General features: G+C 37.3%; 1 protein-coding gene across 1 annotated transcript; it reads right to left on the bottom strand.

Moving 5' to 3' along the window:
- Nucleotides 1-14,151: 14,151 nt before the first annotated feature.
- On the bottom strand, nt 14,152-18,280 carry LOC104237482 (beta-1,4-xylosyltransferase IRX9). Its single transcript, XM_009791635.2, has 3 exons — nt 17,339-18,280; nt 15,904-16,132; nt 14,152-14,466 (listed from the first exon to the last, which is right to left on the bottom strand). Exons 1-3 carry the CDS (start codon nt 18,118-18,120, stop codon nt 14,353-14,355), a joined length of 1,125 nt encoding a protein of 374 aa, XP_009789937.1. The 5' UTR covers nt 18,121-18,280; the 3' UTR covers nt 14,152-14,352.
- Between the last annotated feature and the right edge of the window lie 210 nt (nt 18,281-18,490).

Below are 18,490 nucleotides of genomic sequence, written 5' to 3' on the forward strand. Positions count from 1 at the left end.
CCATAGCATACATAATGCTACCAACTGCACTGGCATAAGGAATCTTTGACATATGCTCCACCTCATCCTCGGACTGAGGCATTTGTAACTCTGAAAGTTTAAAATGAGGAGCTAATGGTGTACTTACAGGCTTGCACGTATGCATATTGAATCTCTTGAGAACCCTTTCAATATACCTCTTCTGAGAAAGATGTACAACACCGTCTTCTCTTGAAATCTCCATACCAAGGATTTTCTTTGCAGCTCCTAAATCCTTCATGTCAAATTCCTTACTCAACAGTTTCTTCAAAGCATTTATCTCTGTAATGTTGTTAGCAGCAATAAGCATATCATCAACATACAACAGTAAATAAATCATTGAGTTACCAGACATCTTCTTGTGATACACACAGCTATCAAATGCACTCCTTGAGAATTCATGTGTAGTCATGAATGCATCAAACCTCTTGTACCACTGTCTAGGGGATTGCTTCAAACCATACAAAGACTTCTTTAGTTGGCATACGTGATCTTCTTTTCCCTCAGCTAGGAAACCTTCAGGTTGATCCATATAGATTGTCTCTTCTAGATCACCGTGTAAGAAAGCAGTTTTGACATCAAGCTGTTGAAGCTCCAAGTCAAATTGTGCAACCAATGCTAGTAGCACGCGAATTGAGCTATGCTTCACGACCGGAGAGAAAATCTCATTGTAGTCAATTCCCTCCTTTTGGCTGAAACCTTTTGCAACCAATCTCGCCTTGAACCTAGCATCTTCCACTTCAGGAATTCCCTCTTTCTTTCGGTAGACCCACTTGCATCCAACTGTCCTCTTCCCCTTTTGTCTTTTCACTAAGACCCATGTCTGATTCTTGTGAAGAGACTCCATCTCTTCAGTCATGGCTAACCGCCATTGTGCGGCATCCTTGCAAGAAGTTGCTTCAATATACGAGGAGGGCTCCAGATCTTTAATCTCTTCTTGTGCAGCTACGAACGCATATGCAATCAAGTTTGCTTGATTTATAAGGCGTTCCGGTTCTCGTGTCTGCCTCTTCTCCCTCCCCTTCGCAATTGTGTATGGTTCATTGACAGCAAGTTCTTCAACGCCTACATCTTCTGACTCATCTTTAACCTGAGTCTCTTGATCCTTTTCCTTGGCAAGCTCCACCGGAAGCTCCACCTGCTCGTTGTTCTTGTTTCCTGAAAACTCCACGGAAACTTTACGGGGATCAAGTATAGAGGATTCATCGAAGGTGACATCTCTACTAACTATAAATTTGAGTAAAGACAAACACCAAAGTTTGTACCCTTTTACTCCATCCACATACCCTACGAATATGGCCTTCTTAGCCCTTGGTTCAAGCTTTCCTTCATTAACGTGATAATAAGCTGGACACCCAAATACTCGTAAGTATGAATAGTTAGAGGGTTCACCTGACCATACCTCATTCGGAGTCTTAAAGTCAATTGCCGATGCTGGAGATCGATTGACAATATGAGCAGCAGTGTGAACTGCTTCAGCCCAAAATACTTTGGACATTTTGGCTTGTAGGAGCATACAACGAGCCTTTTCAAGAAGAGTTCTGTTCATTCTCTCGGCAACTCCATTCTGCTGTGGGGTATGCCTGACAGTCCTATGTCTTGAGATCCCATGAACCTTGCAGAATTCATTAAACTCTTCATTGCAAAACTCCAAGCCATTGTCTGTGCGAAGATACTTGATTTTCCGCTCCATTTGATTTTCAACCAAAATCTTCCACTCTTTAAATGCTTCAAAAGCATCACTTTTTGCCTTCAAAAAATACACCCAAACCTTTCGTGAGAAATCATCAATAAAAATGAGAAGATACCTCTTTCCGCCCTTCGATGGAAGTTTAGAAGGACCCCATAAATCTGAATGGATGTAGTCTAGCACTCCTCTTGTCTTGTGTTTGCCAGTGCTGAAGCTGACCTTCTTCTGCTTCCCTAGAACGCAGTGCTCACAGAAGTCAAGCGTGCTGATCTTCTCACCTTCCAAAAGTTTACGATTGCTCAACATCTCCAGTCCACGTGCGCTCATATGACCCAGTCTCATGTGCCATAGTCTTGCCTTGTCATCATTAGATAACTGCACTGTAGATGCATTTGCAGAGCCAACAATGGTGCTTCCGGCCAATGTGTAAAGGCCGTTCTCCAGCTTGCCTTTCAGCATGACTAAAGAACCTTTAGTCACCTTCATAGTTCCTGCTTCGCTCATGTACCTGTAGCCTTGTTCATCCAGAGTACCCAAGGAGATCAAATTCTTCTTCAGATCAGGAACATGACGGACTTGTGTAATAGTCCTCACGATTCCATCATGGCAGCGAACCCGAACTGAGCCAATGCCAACTATTGCACAAGTTGCATTATTGCCCATTACTACGGTTCCTCCACTTTTCTCGTAGCTGCTAAACCAGTCTTTTCGGAACGTCATATGCAGAGTACAAGCAGAGTCTAACACCCATTTGTTTTCATAACTACTATTATTATTACACGATGTTGTTAGTACATAATCATTATCAAAATTATGTACCTGTTCAACTGTAGATGCACTCGCCTTTTCCTTGGACTTTGACATTGGGCAATCTCGTTCAAAGTGCCCCTTCTTGCCACAACCCCAACACTCTGTATTCTTCTTGTTCACACGAGACTTTGATCTGTGCTTTGATTTGGTCTTTCCCTGTTGGCTAGTCCGGCCTCTTACAAAGAGGCCACTTGCCTGGTCATCTCTATCTCCTTCAATGTGCCTCCGCACATCACTAGAGTTAAGTGCCTGCCGCACTTGCTCAAGCTTGATAGGCTCCTTGCTATACATCATTGAATTCTCAATATCACGATATCCTGAAGTCAATGAAAATAGCAAAGCACATGCAAGCGTCTCCTCCTCCCTTTTAATTCCTGCAATCTGTAAGTCCATGACAAGTTTATTAAACGCATCTAAATGATCTTGTAACGAAGTACCTGACCCCATCTTAAATGTGTGAAGACGCCGTTGTAACAACATTCTTGTTGTCACTGATCGGTCTTGGTATAGCCCTTCTAGCTTTTCCCACAACTGTTTGGCCGTCTCTTCGGTACCCGTACTCACTTCACAAAGCACGTTAGGTGCAAGGGATAGTTGGATTGCACTCAATGCATCCCCTTCAATCTTCTCCTTGTCGGGAGCTGATATATCCGTAGGATACTTTCCGTCAATAGCATGGATTGAACCTTCCCTCCGCAGTAACGCCATCATCTGGATCTTCCAGATATTGAAGTTGTTGCGTCCATTGAATCTATCAATTTCAAACTTCATGGAACTCATATTTGCTTGTTCTTTCTCCTTGGATCGTTAAAGAATCATGTCGCTCTGATACAAATTGTTAGCGGAAACGTAAAAGAAAGAACACAAGATTTAACGTGGTTCGGATCAAAATAATCCTACGTCCACCAGAGAACAATTGCCTTTTTAATATTAACAAAGGAAGGGGAGAGTTCCCAATTACACTTAAGAGAATTTCTCTCTTAACTCTCTACTCACTACAATTTGTTGTATTATTTTTGGGATGATTTCTACAAGTGAATGAGTGCATCTATTTATAGAGGTAAAGACCTCCGCTTGATGTCATTGGTGACATCAAACTACCTCCTCTTGATGTCATGGGTGACATCAGAGGAGGAAGCTTCCTCCTAGCATCCACACTAACTCTTTCCACCAACTCTTCCAATTGGCATGTCATTGTTGACTAAACATAAACCAACATTTTCATCATGCCATTGTTGACTAAACATAAACCAACATTTTCATCTAGTATATTAATAGATCTCAAAAAGTCATTCAAATTTTCAATTACTAAGTGTAGTTCAGTAGTAATTATTTAAAAATGGAAACGAATAAGACTGTATATTAGTACAGGTATACTATATATCCAAATCTTATTTTTACTGTGTCCATTTCAGTAGTGGTCTTCTTCACCAATTCACAAACACAAACAAATCAACCAAAATGAAAATAGCTATTGCACATGAACATGATTGCATCAACGAAAACTTTAACATAAATGAATGAAATCAAGAGTCTCAGACAAACAACAAAACATGCATAACAACTACACAACATACATAATTATCAAAACTTAATAACTAGGAAGCAGAGCGGAAATTAAGATTAGAAAGAAATTGACATCAAAGAGGATAGGTTTTCCAATTACAGCAGTCGTATATGAGTGAAAACCCGAACCGAAAAAATCTCGACTGAAAGTGCACGGGTTCGGAAAACCTCAACAATCGAGCAGCAAATTTCGACCTGAAAAACCTATTGGAAATCCAGATTTTTCAGAAACCTTTTCTTGGTTTTTGGATCTAATTGGTTTGTTTTCAAAAATGGGTGGCTGATTTCTCTGGCGTATTGCCTCTGTTGGTTTCCGGCGGGTGGTCGTTGGGTGGTGAGGTCTGGCTTGTGGCGGAATTGGGGGGAAGTTCGACGACTGGCCTCTCTTTTGAGAGGTTCATTCCTTGGGGTCTCTTCAGGGTCCTAAGCTTTTTGGTTTTTTGATCTTTTGATTTTTGGAAGAAAGAAGAAGGGGTCAAGGTTGTCGTTCTTTAGAAGTCCAAGAAGAAGTTTTTTGGTTCTTGGTTTTGTTTTCAAAACGAAGAAGAAGAACTCTAGCCTTGATGGAAAACGGCTGATGTCTCTTTTAGGGTCTAGGGGTTTAGGTTAGGGTGTAGGTCTAGATCTCTTTTTATAGTCAAAGTCTAGGGTTTTAGGGGTATTGGGTTTGGGTTATTATGGGCTAGGTCCGAAAATTAGGCCTAAAAATGGGTTGTTTGAGCCCAAATTTATTCTTTCTCGGTGAACGAGACTAAAAATACGACCTCATTTACTAATTAATCTTACTTAAGTAAAATAACCATTAAAATAAGACTAATCGTTAAAACAAACCTATTTTGTATTTTCAAAATATCATACTAAAAGATAAAAAATGGAAAAATCATTGTAAAATTAAGATAATATTCCCGAAACTATTTTTGTATTTTTGAATTTTGATAGACAAATTAAAAGTAACTAGATAAAAATATTAATTATCTAAATAAGAGAAAATATTTTTGTAATTTTCATTTTTTGTGATAAAATAAAGCAAAAAGAGTCAAAATTAGTTGAAATAACTGTATTAGGCCTAAACTAAATATTTACACGCTAAAATCTATAAAATCTTGGGGAGGGTCAAAAATCACATATCTACAGGTGGTAGAAAACAACAAGGAAAAGGAGAGTCCTCCCGGGGTAGAAGAAAAGGCATGATCAAATTGACTCCCCAAGTCCGACAAGCTATGAAAGATACCAGAAAGACAATAAGGGCTATTAATAGAGCTGCTTCCTATTCGGGAAGTGAATATGTGCCCTCTCGGGAAGCATCCAACTCAGACTACATGCCAAAATATGTTCTTGACTGGCCGGAGAGAAACATATTGAGAGATCCACCTCCAGGCACCCCTACTGCCCAAGCGTTAGTGCAAATTTCTTGTGAGTCATCTGAGGGCTCAGGTTCGGGTAGTGACAATGCCTATTCTACCTCACCTACAGCTTCAATATCCGGTGAGGATCCCATAGAAGAAGAAGGAGGGGGTGAGCCCTAAGTAGGAGGAGTAGAGAGAACCAGAAAACCGGAAGCATGGCAAGATAGATTCATGAGTGAAGTGGCCTACCACAAGTTCAAAGAATGGTGGCCCGAGAGGAAGTTGATACATGAGCGGAAATTCATTACAAAGGACCTTTTGCCTCATAACCCCAATGTGTTGAGGCAGTTCAGAGAGAGAGCCGACTGGGACTATTTCATAGGCCACGTGGAGGATGCCAATGAGCACTTAGTCAAGGAATTCTACACCAATATGGCCCACATCAAAAAGGGCACTACAGTGACTAAGGTGCGAAATTTGAAAATAAAGTTTGATAGAAAAATGATCAATGGCTACCTGGGCTTCCGAAGAAGGATGAGACATTGTACTTAGAGAAGGTAGCTTCGGGGAGGATGCCCATCCGTGGTTAGCAGAGTACTTGGCAATCTCAGGTACCACCCCAGCATGATTGACAGCGGGAGTAAAAATTCTGAGGAGAACTCTGACTTTCGAAGAAAAAGGATGGGAGACATTTGTTTGTAGCAGGCTAGACCCCACCACTCACGACAACTCTCTTCCTATCTCCCGGGCTATATTGTGGCGTCTATCATGGCGGGGTACCCGATCAACATCGGGAATGTGATGTCCAGGGTGATTACATGGGTGGTGAACGAAGGTGATAGATCCTACCCCTTCCAAAATTTTCTGACTATGTACTTCGAGGATCTAGATATAGAAAAAAGGAGATTTGATGTGAAGGTGAAGCCGAAGGAACCCTTTTCCTGGTACATCCTACAGGGTGGTGACAACCCTAAAGGCAAGAATCCCAAGGGCAAATCCACTACTTCTACTGGCTAGTCTGAAGAGCCAGTAGTAGTAGTAGTGGCTCCTACTCAGCCTCCTTCAGCTACCTCAGACATGGCCCCAGGACCCTCCACTTCTAAAGCTACAGATATTCCCTCATCTGCATCATATCTTTTGATTGCCTACCGCTTGAGACAAACCCTCACCAGTATCAACAACTGGATGCAGGCAGCCTCTTCTATGCTGTCTGTACTTTCTATGTCGATGGTAGGCCAGTCTGCACCTCCTCAGCCACAGGTCCCACAGTTAGTGAAGGACACTCTCAAGGAGATTCTGGAGAACTAGAAGAAGCTCTTAGTGAACCAGCAATTAATATTGGACACTGTGGGTTCACATGGAAAAGCATTGAAGGATTTGACCAAAGAAATAAAGAAACTGAGAAAGACTCGGTCATCCAAGGAGTTGATGAAATATTTGAGGGTGGAGGTGGAGAGATTAAAGGCTGATCACTTGCCTTTGGATCTTTTATTGCATGACCTGACTCCAGCAGCCTAGCATGAGCTGGAGTAGGAGACAGAGAGGCCAGAAAAGAGGAAGAAGGTGATTCCCTGTGCTGATGATGATGTGATAGAGTTGGAGGAGCCCGCATGGAGGTTCCTCTAGCCAGCCTCAGGCCCTAGTGCAGGCCCAGGACCCAGTACAGACCTAGGTCCCAGTGGAGACACGGGTTATAAGGAGCCAGTCACAGGTTCCCGAGCATTCCGAGGACCCAGGGACCCAGACTCATGATCCTATGCAGACGGAGGGCCAATAGGGAGTTTCTTTTTATCCTCTATCTTTTACTTTGAGCTATTTTCAATTAGTTAGCATTAAGGACAATGCTAGCTCTCATTTGAGGGGGTAGCCCTATTTGGATGATTTGGGTTGTATATATGACATTATTTTCTTTTATTATGCTTTCTTTTTACTTTGGTATGTACATAATTTTACCATTCTAGTTTACTTTTCGTACTTTGCAACTTTGGTCTATATATAAAGTTACTTTTTGATATATATATTCATTCCCCCTTATATATATTTATCTAAATTCCCTCTTGTACATATTCATTCTACTTTCCAAATTTTCTCTTTCATAGATTCTTATTTCATTTTGATAGTTTCTTATTTTGAGTTTTGCGTTCAATAAGCCTTTGGTTTTCTTAACGCCACGATTCTTTCCAAAGGTGGAATTTGTGTGAATCGGGTGGCTCTTCCCGATGATGGATGGCATGACTACCTTCTTAATGATTCAAGTCTATTTTCTTTTTGTTCTTTTTGTGTAAACAATAGCTAGTGAGTAATGGTGCCTCAAGCAAAGCTTCACTTGAGCCTAATACATTTGCCTTTGATCCTATGGTAAAAAATAAATTGTTGTGTATAGGATGGTAAAAGTTGTGACCTTGAGACTCTTGTGTTGGTCGATAATCATCAAGTAGTTTTTAGGACCATTGTATTGCTCAAATCTTAGCTAAAGTTGTTGTGGGCCCCCCACTTGATCTCTTTAGCAATCCTATAGCTTGTGTGGTGAGAATTTGAATTGCAACCCAAGTCCCGAGCCATTAGTCTAGAACTTGCCCTGAATATTTGTTTAGGCAAAATTTTAAGTGTAGTTTGACTCGAGATATGATTATAGGATCTCCTTGATCCGAATGATGTCTTGAAAACTTCTATAGCTTACCAATGTTAATATCCCTAGTCAATCTTTTTGAGCTATAGATCTTTTTCTTTCAAAAACCACGATACAAGGCTTTACCCATTCTAAAAATACCCTCTCTTGGCACCCTATCTTTCCTTAGCACACGGCAAAAGCATAAGTTTGGGGGGAGAGACGAGGAATGCAACAAATAGGTAAAAGGTACAAAATGAAGAAAAGGAAAGGTAATGAAAAAGAAAGAAAATCAAAAAGACAAAAAGAATTATCAATGTAGAAAAAAAATGAAGGGATTCAATAAAGTAAAGAGATGAAAGGTGTGGAAAGTTGAAAAAGGAGAAAAAGGTTTGAAATGAACAAGAAAGAGTGACAGTGTGTCTCTATAACCCCTAATAACTCAAAAAGTCAAGAGAATGTATGCCAAAATGAAGCAAATGAAGTTCTTAAGGGAAGATGGAACCTACCTAGACCAAATATTTCCTATCCTAAACCAAAAGCCTTCACTATATCTCCATAAAAGCCCTATATGATCTTGAGTTGAATGGAGCTTACATTAGTGGTGACTCACATAAGGGGCAAGTTTACGATACTTAGGGCCGGACTTGTGACCTTTCTTTGAGAAAGATGAGTGTGTTTCCACTATCCTCGTTCTGAGTGCTACAATCTAAAAGTGAAGTTTGCTTAGGGAGAGTTGATGAGTATGAGCTTGGGTTCCACAATGACCAAAGTAGTAGAAAGAGTTTCTTTGATGGGTTGAGTCAACTCTTGATGCTCTTGTGTCGCACTAAATCCATGGTGTTTAGAAGGTCGAATGTTGTTAATGATTCATTTGAATTGAGGACAATTGTTAGTCCCAATTGATGCTAGATGAGGTCACTTTAGATCAGTTGAATTCTCTTGGATTTACTCTTAAGGAGGTGAGTCTTATTTTGTTTGCTTGAGGACAAGCAAAAGCTTAAGTTTGGAAGAGTTAATAACTAGGGATTATAGTTTATTTTACACTCCTTCTTACTTGAGTTTTGATTAAAAATGTATACAAAATAGTCCCAAAGGCTTACATGTTGTACTTGTTTGCAGGGTTTGGTCAAAAAGGTGACAATTAGTCAAAACTAACTCAAAAAGGAGTGAAATATGCACAAGTACCAAGAACAAGTCTAAGCACAATGCAACAGATCCACTGCGGCCGCATTCCATATAGTGCGGTCCGCAGTGAGGAGATTCAGAGAGGTGCATATTTTGGAACCTCAAGCACTGTGGCCACAAAGAATTTTGTGTGGACCGCAGTGGCCTCACCGCGGCCGCAATCAAGTTTGTGCGGTCCGCAAAGATGGGATTTAAAGAGTTGGTATTTTGGAGGTAATCGCCAATGCGGTCCGCGGTCCTTTTTGTGCGGACCGCAGTTGAAGCCACTGCGACAGCGGTGCATTTTATGCAGCCCGCGGTGGCCAAGTTCAGAGAGCAGAGTTTGAAGCTAAAAAGCCTCACTGCGGCCGCACTGCATTTCTTGCAGTCCGCGGTACCCCCGCAAGGGTATTTTTGTTCAGGAAATTCGGCCTTATATAAATACTTTCTTTTATCATTTTTAGGTCATCTTTTGTAATCTAACTTTCAGCTGAGCACATGAATGATGGTTTTTGACTAGTTTGAGTAATTTTATAGTGGGTTTATCATTGAATCTTCAATTATTAGCTTGTAAATAAATCTTATGGGTTGTTCTTCATCTATTTCTTTGTTTTCTTCAATTATTATGAGTAGATAAACCCATTAGCTAGGGTTGTGGCTCAACCCTAGTGTGGGTATTTGATGAGTCTTTGATTTAAGGCTTAGATGTTTATGGATAGTTGATATTTGGACTGATTTGTGTTTTCCATGTTGAATTAGGGGTTGTAAACACTAATTTGTGCCTATTTGACTTGGGTTCTTCTTGAGTAAGAGAACATGAGTCTAGGAAAATTAGTCCAACAAGGAATTTGGGTGTAATCAAGAGATTGATAGCCTCAATTAAAGGGTTAAACCTAGAAATAGTAATACCCAACTTGAGCCTATATTGCTTGCACAATTTGGACACCCAATTGGTCTTGAGAAAGTCAATTGGGGCAAGGTCACTCAAGCTACCGAGAGGTATAGAGTGAGTAATTCCGTGCATGGGCTATATCACAATCCCCAACATAACTTCTTTGCCTTAGGCTTTAGATCCTGTCAAGTATTCACCTAGGAGAAAGTCACTTCCCTAGTGCCTCTTTAACTAATTAGAAAATCCTACAAGCAATCAATCTTAGTTTAATTTAGCACTATCATTAGCATAAATATTAGAATTAACAACCAACTAAAAGATGATTGGAAGAGTAATTAAGAACACTACGCATCTCTAGTTTAGATAGGAATCCAATTCCCACTTCTAGCTCCCTGTGGATTTGATCTCGACCATCTCGGGTAAAAACTGCTTTGACCGCTCTTGCCACTTTATAGTGGTTTAGGGTTGTATCCAATCATAGCCAATATAGGATCAAGCGGGGAGCCTTGACGGAAGCTAAAGCGCAGGAGTTGGGGGTCAAGCTGGTGACGATAGGGGCTTGAAGGAGTAGCACGGACTCAAGTGCTATGTGGACCACGACTATGCAGTGCATTAGGGAAGCCGCGAGAGAGGTATTAGGGGTCTTAAAGGGTTACTCTAGTGGTCACAAGGGAGACCGGTGATGGAATGGAGAGGTGCAAGGAAAAGTGAAAACCAAGAAAGCAACGTATTTGAAGCTAGAGGAAAGTGTAGACGAGGAGGAGAAGAGGGCGAATAGGGAGAATTATAAGGTAGCTAAGAAAGAGGCAAAGCTAGCAGTTATGGCTGCCAAGACTGCAGCTTTTAGTCATTTGCATGAGTAACTCAAGGGCCAAGGTGGGGATAAGAGGTTGTTCTGGTTAGCCAAGGCGCGAGAAAGGAAGGCACATGACTTGGACCAAGTGAAGTGCATCAAGGACGAAGAAGATAGAGTTTTGTTATATGAGGGGCTTATCCGTCGTAGATGACAGACCTACTTCCATAGTCTCTTGAAGAGGAGGGTGACATGAGCATTGTACTGGGTGATCTAAAACTCTCCGGGAGCCGTTGTGACTTTGGGTATTGTAGGCGGATTAGAGTTGATGCAGTTGAGGGAGCTATGTGTAAGATGAGCAAAGGCAAAGCCCGGGCAGGATGAAATCCCGATGGAGTTTTGGAAGAGTGCGAGCAAGGCAAGCTTGGAGTGGTTCACTAAGTTATTTAATGTCATTTTTAGAACGAAGAAGATGCCCGAATAATGGAGGGGGAGCATAATGGTTCATGTATACAAGAACAAGGGTGATATTTAAAATTGCAATAACTATCGGGGTATCAAGCTGCTTAGCCATACTATGAAAGTCTAGGAGAGAGTGGTAGAGCTAAGGGTGAGGAGGAGTGTATCTATTTTCGAGAGTCAGTTTGGTTTTATGCTAGGACGTTCGAAAACAAAAGCCATCCACCTTATTAGGAGATTGATAGAGTGGTATATGGAGAGAAAGAAGGACTTGCATATGATGTTCATCGACTTAGAAAAGGCGTATGATAAAGTTTCGAGGTAGGTTTTCTGAAGATGTTTGGAGGCTAGAAATATACTTGTTGCCTACGTTAGGTTGATTAAGGACATGTATGATGGAGTAAAGACCCTAGTGAGGACGGTGGGTGGAAACTCGGACCATTTCCCGGTTATGATGGGGTTGCATCAGGGGTCGGTACTCAACGTACTGACGCACCACATCCAAAGGAAGGTTCCATGATGTATGTTATTTGCAGATGATATTGTATTGATTGACGAGACACGAGACAGTGTCAATGCGCGATTAGAGGTATGGAGACAGACCCTGGAATCTAAAGGTTTTAAGTTGAACAGGACCAAGACAAAATACTTGGAGTATAAGTCATTGGCGAGACTCAAGGAGGGGAAGGGGAGGTGAGGCTGGACTCGCAGGTCATCCCTAGGAGATGAACTTTTAAGTACCTTGGGCCTATTATTCAAGGGGATGGGGAGATTGATGAAGATGTCACACATCGTATTGGGACAAGATGGATGAAATGGAGACTCACTTTTGGTGTTTTGTGTGACAAAAAGATGCTACCGAAACTTAAGGGTAAGTTCTACAGAGTGGTGGTCAAACCAACGATGTTGTATGTGGCTGAGTGTTGGTCAGTCAATATCGCTCATGTCCAGAAGATGAAGGTAGCAGAGATGAGGATGTTGAGATGGATGTGCGGGCACACCAGGTTAGATAGGATCAGAAATGAGGTTATTAGTGCCAAGGTGGGGTGTGGCCCTTATTGAGGACAAGATGCGGGAAGCGCGGCTTAGGTGGTTTGGTCATGTGAGGAGGTATGAGAGGTTGACATTGGAGGGCCTATGAAGAGGTAGAGGTAGGCCAAAGAAGAGGTGGAGAGAGGTGATTAGGCAAGACATGGCGCAGCTTCAGCTGACCGAGGACATGACCCTTGATAGGAAGGTATAAAGGTCGAGGATTAGGGTAGTAGAATAGGTAGTCTAGAGTGTTCATAATAGTAGTATTGGTACGCAGTCTCGCTTTCTGTTGGTAGTATGTTTTTATGACTAACTGTTATTTCCTTTATTATTGATCACCTTACTATCTTTTGGTTTTTATTCGGCTTTAAATATCCTTTTGGTACTGTCCCTTCTTGTCTATATTTTCATTAATGTGGTGCTTATGTTTTCCTGAGCCGATGATCTATTGAAAATAGTCTCTCTATCCTCACAAGGTAGGAGTAAGGTCTGCATACACACTACCCTCCCCAGACTCCATAATGTGGGATAATATTGGGTATGTTGTTGTTGTATTGTATTATATTGTATTATATTGTATCGTATCATTTTATGAATACAATGTTTGGATAGATTGTATTGTTTATTATTGTTAAATAATTTTTTGTTGTTTGGTTCAATTGTATCATACTGTACCGTAACTGATAAGTTTACTAAAATACTCTCAATTATTTAAATATTAAATTTATCAAAAATTATGCATAAAAATAATTTTAAAAAATAAAACAGAAGAAGGCAAAATACCTTAAGAAAGCAGAAGAAAAGAGCGAGACAGAAGAAGGCAAAACAAAGGAGCACAACTAATTAGAATTCAGTTAAAAGCAAATTAGGAGAAAAAATAAATAGAACGCGGCGAAACACCTTTAATGTCGGCGGCAGAAGTTCTGGAAAAAAAAAATAAAGTAGGTTATAGGTTGGAGATATGGAGTTAAAATAGCAAAAAAGGTAAAGGGTAAAATAGAATTGTGGAGTAATAAGTTAGGGTATAATTGAAAAGAAAAATAGGAAACAATCCCACTACACCAAATCGGTTGTTTAATAAAATAGTCCCTTTTATTATTCCAGGACAATAAATTTAACAATATAATACAACTAATTTTAATGAAACAATCAAAATAAATATTATTTTAAGATAACAATTTAATACGATACAACGGGGAACAACCATCTAAACAAGCTCTAAGTGAAAACTAATCGTTGAATGAGAGGATTATTTAAGTTCCCATATGGGGAGACTAGACTTTTGTTTTTTGGTAAATAAAAACTTTTCTATTTATTCTTTGCCATGCCAACAAATTGTTCCATATAGCACCAGTATAAGTACAAGTAAATAATAGTTGACTTTAATTTATTTTTAAGCAACAAGTTGGAATATTTAATTCTACCCTAGTGGGACTTAAAATGGGATGACTGCACTTTACATGATGTAATAAAATAGACATTTTTTTTGGTAAGTACAAAATGTCTTTTGGAACTAAAATCTTATATCAGAGTTTCTAGTTCTATCGTGTTTAATATCTTTTCAAGAAAATTCAAGTTATATATATTGACACTATAAATTTTTTTAGGAATTTAATCTGTGATAGTAGGTTAATTATTATTTTTATCATATTACTTAAAATATGTGGTTAATCACCTAGAACATTTTTTGTTAAAGTTAGCTTTTGTTAAGTCATGTAACTTAAATAGTAAAATAAGTGTCAAAAGTAACAATTATTTGAGAAGTTTCAATTGAAATGCCAGGAATGGAATGTATTTCTATATCTGAAACAAAATTGTAATTGACAAGAAAAAAGACGACAAAAAAAGGATAAAATAATAAATATTACAAGATAAACGAAAATTATGGCAAAAAAAATCCTGAATTGCTAATTGATTATTGTTTTCTCTTATTATTTTTCCTTGTGTTTATCAAATAACTCTGATTTATAATCATGTTGAAAGTGGGAGATTCCATAGCAAAATTTTGGAGCAATCATTTGGAGGAATTCCCATCAATTTAGTTTCGTCTTCAAGAACTTCCTTTCTCACAAATTTCAGAGAATCCTGCAAATAAAAAAAATAAAAATTAGCCACAAAAGGAATCAACATTTTCTTTTCTTGAAAAATTTTAGTCCTCAATAATTTATTTGATTTAAGGTTTTTTTATTTGTTTGGATAATGTTTATTGTAGGTTATTATTATTATTATTATTATTATTATTATTATTATTATTATTATTATTATTATTATTATTATTATTATTATTATTATTATTATTATTATTATTATTATTATTATTATTATTATTATTATTATTATTATTATTATTATTATTATTATTATTATTATTATTATTATTATTATTATTATTATTATTATTATTATTATTATTATTATTATATTTTCAAAATATTTAAGTCGATCAAACTTCGAAAATTGAAAAACCTTCGTACCAAACACACCCTAAAGAAAGTGACAAAATCATGAAGTTTAGTTGTAATTTAATTTTCAGAACTTATTGTTTATTTTTTGGTAGAGTTAATTGTTCTTTTATTTTCGCAAGCACTTATTTTTTATGACAAGTTTAGGTAGAATTAGTTGTCATATATTAGTAATTGTATGTTTAGGTGTATTGCCTGTGTTTGCTTATGTAGCACTTGGCTGTCTATTCTCAACTAATGATGGTGATTAATGGAAGCTTGTTGAGGTAACCACTTCAACTACTAATTTTAATTTTCTTTTTTCTTCTGCACACGCAGGACACTTGTATACAGGGGCGAATCTAGGTGGCCGGAAGGTAGTTTAGTCGAACCCTTTTTGAAAAAATTATACTTTATATATAAGATTAAATTTTTATTTCATATGTATATATTAGATGTTAAATCCTCTTTAGCTTCTTCACGTGTTCATCTTTTTTATTTTTTAAGTTCTTTTGGTAAATATTCTGCTTCCACCAATGCTTGCATATAGATGGAGGAAATGAAAATTTAGGTAGAAAAAAGTCATTTTTCATATTTCAATTTAGAAGAGAAATTTAGTGCAAGATATCTATTTTCTTAAAATGGAGAAGCAAGAATTTACATAGTCACCCCCAACTTGTTTGGTATTGAGACATAATTATTGTTGTTGATGGTATTATTCATTTTCCTTAAAAGAAAAATGGAACTCTAAATTGAGACCCAATTTTATCCTACTTGTTTATTTTAATTGGATTTCTTGAGACCTAAGAAAGTATTTTCGAATTAATATCACTGTGAAATCTTACATAAATAGCCGGATTGATTCTCTATTTATTTTTCTAGCTGGTATATACTGATTATACACGATTATACGCACATTATATATGAATTATACATATATTATATATCTGTCGGTTATTTTTGGTTTAAGTGAATGGGTGGGCGACTATTTTAGTTTAATTCTTCATATTTTATATTATAAAAATGACTTTTCCCAAAGTGAATTAACTTGAAAATTTGTGTAGTAAATACTAGTATTTACCTGAGAAGTGTCTTGAATAGAAGAAGTGCGACCCCATCTTTCTGGATCCCAAAGAATTGAACTGTTAAAAGCAACACTTGAAACTCTAATTGGAGGCCTTTCATCTGTTGAATTATTTGCTTTCTTCAAATGCCACCCCATAACTTCAGATGAATCACAAACTGGTCCCTCTATTATCACTTCCTTCTTGTTTGCAGATAATAATGCCATTGGCCATGTCCCAAATCCCCTACAATTTAAACCATAAGCCCTAAAATCAAATATTTACCTTTTTTGGTTCTCAAAAACCGTTATGTGAACCATACGCCCTAAATCAAATATCTTTTTGGGTTCTCGAAACTGTTATGTGACACGGAGACAACATGTTCAAGCTATGCAAACAACTACTAACAAAAATATAAGATAAAGTTACGTATAATAAATTTAATGTTGTCCGACCCTTTCCTGGACGCGTGTAGTTTAGTGCACTGAGTTATCCTTATTTTATTCTCAAACCAAATTTCTAATAAAGAATGTATTAAGAGTAATCAGACTAAGTGAACCATGTGTTTGTATAAGTTGTCAAAGATTTTCTTGGATTCTTCCTCTATAAAGACATATTATAAGATGCTTACTTGTTTTAAGAATCTCTATGTTAACACTTAGCGTTTAAAAAATTAACCAAAATAATATGAAATAAAAGAGTTTGGATTTGATAAACTTATTTTATTAGTTAGGCTTGATTTTAACAAATTAGATAATTAGCTAGCTGCCTATAGCTGTTATGAATTATGATGCTTGTTTAAGTAGTAAGACCTATAAGAGCCAAGAAAATGAGCCCACTAAGTTAGGATTTGGTCAAAGACTAGTACTATTTTTTCATGTTATTTAAATCTGTGGGGCAAAATTTCCACAACTAACACTTACTAAATGCCTTGAGATTATCCAAATGATCTGCATTTATCTTATATACACTGACGACATAAAAAAGTTTATATACTGTTAGTTCACTTAAATTTAATGGTTATAGATAATCGTCTATAAAAAGTGCGACTAAAAACCTAGAAATTAAGGTATATTACCTAGTATAATATGTTAAAACCTGAATGATTATTATTTTATTTCGAGAAAACTAAGTTAAATCAACAAATAGACTCCTACATACAAAAAATAATCTTGGAATATTTATAATGAAAAATGATTTTATATACTTTAGAGATTATCCAAATGATCCACGTTTAATTTATATACACAAATGATGTAAGAAACTTCTACACTGTCAGATCACTGAAAAATTAACCATAGATAACCGTTTGTAAAAAGTACAACTTGTACCCTGAAAATAAGATATGTTTCCTACTATAACATGTTAAAATATACTATCGTTATAATTTATATTATTTATAATGGAAATGATTTTTTAAAATGTGGAGGAGTGGAAATCAAGAATACTTACTCAATTGCTCGAAGTTGATCAAAGAAACTGAGATCATAGACATTTGATAGGCTAGCAAAATGAACAATCCCACTTAACTTGTGATGTTCAATGTGATTAAGAGCCACATTTCTTTGATGATCCACTTCTTCATGTATATTTGTGAAATTCTCCTTAAAAACCAAGTGTCTATACATAATTCCTGTTTTCCTAAGTATTTCTGATACATTTGAATCCTCATTTTGTTGCTCCACAACCACCCATAAAATTGGTTGTGGAATTAATCTCAATGTGTTTGATAATCTCCTTAGTAGCATTCCTCTATTTTGATCTTTCGCGCTCGTTGGAGTGACAATAATTAGTAGCCTTCTCGGATTCAAGAACTCTCCATTTGCTTCTTCTCGTTCTTGATCTTGATCTTGATCCTGATTCTGTTCTTGTTCATGTCGCTCTTCTCCTTCTTCTTCTTCTTCTTCTTCTTCTAAGACCTTTTCTGAATGTCTCGTATCGTTTAAGTTAGACCATTCTGATGCTATTGTTGTCGTTGCTATTGTTGTTGTTGTTTCGTCTAATAAAGGTTTATTGAAAGTCTCACTTTCTAATCTTGAATGGTACAACATATTTGGTTGTGTTTGATTTGATTGAGTAATTTTAGGAATAGCACTATTCCTAGTGGAAAACAATGAACCTTTGCCTGTTGGAGCAAAGCCAGTGAAAAATCCCATAACAAAACAAAGAAGAAAATGAACAATTGCTTTCTTCCATAGTTGCACTTTTTTCTTTGATCTTTCTATAGACACCATGATTTAAAATGTGAAGAATCTTGATTTTCTTCACTAAGATGAAAAATAGAAGGAAATGATGATGTAATGGGCAAGAAAATGTTGTAACATGGAAATTATATATAACTAGTATAGTTGAGAAATGAGAAGAAAAAAACCTTTTTTTTCCTATCTATTTGGTGGAAAAAAATTATATAGGGAGCTAACAAACATATAATTGAAGGTGTTGGTTGAATAAAACAAAGTGTTAGTTGTTTTCTCAATTTTATTTATTTTATTGGGTGAGGGTTTTTGCTTAAAGAAGTCATGCTTGAAGTAAAAGAAAGAAGAAATAAAGCAAGAAATCAATCATATGCAGAAGGAAATAAGTTGCTTTCTTTACCAAATAGTA

This window comes from Nicotiana sylvestris, chromosome 7, assembly GCF_000393655.2.
Source record: "Nicotiana sylvestris chromosome 7, ASM39365v2, whole genome shotgun sequence".
NCBI classification, from domain to species: Eukaryota; Viridiplantae; Streptophyta; class Magnoliopsida; order Solanales; family Solanaceae; genus Nicotiana; species Nicotiana sylvestris.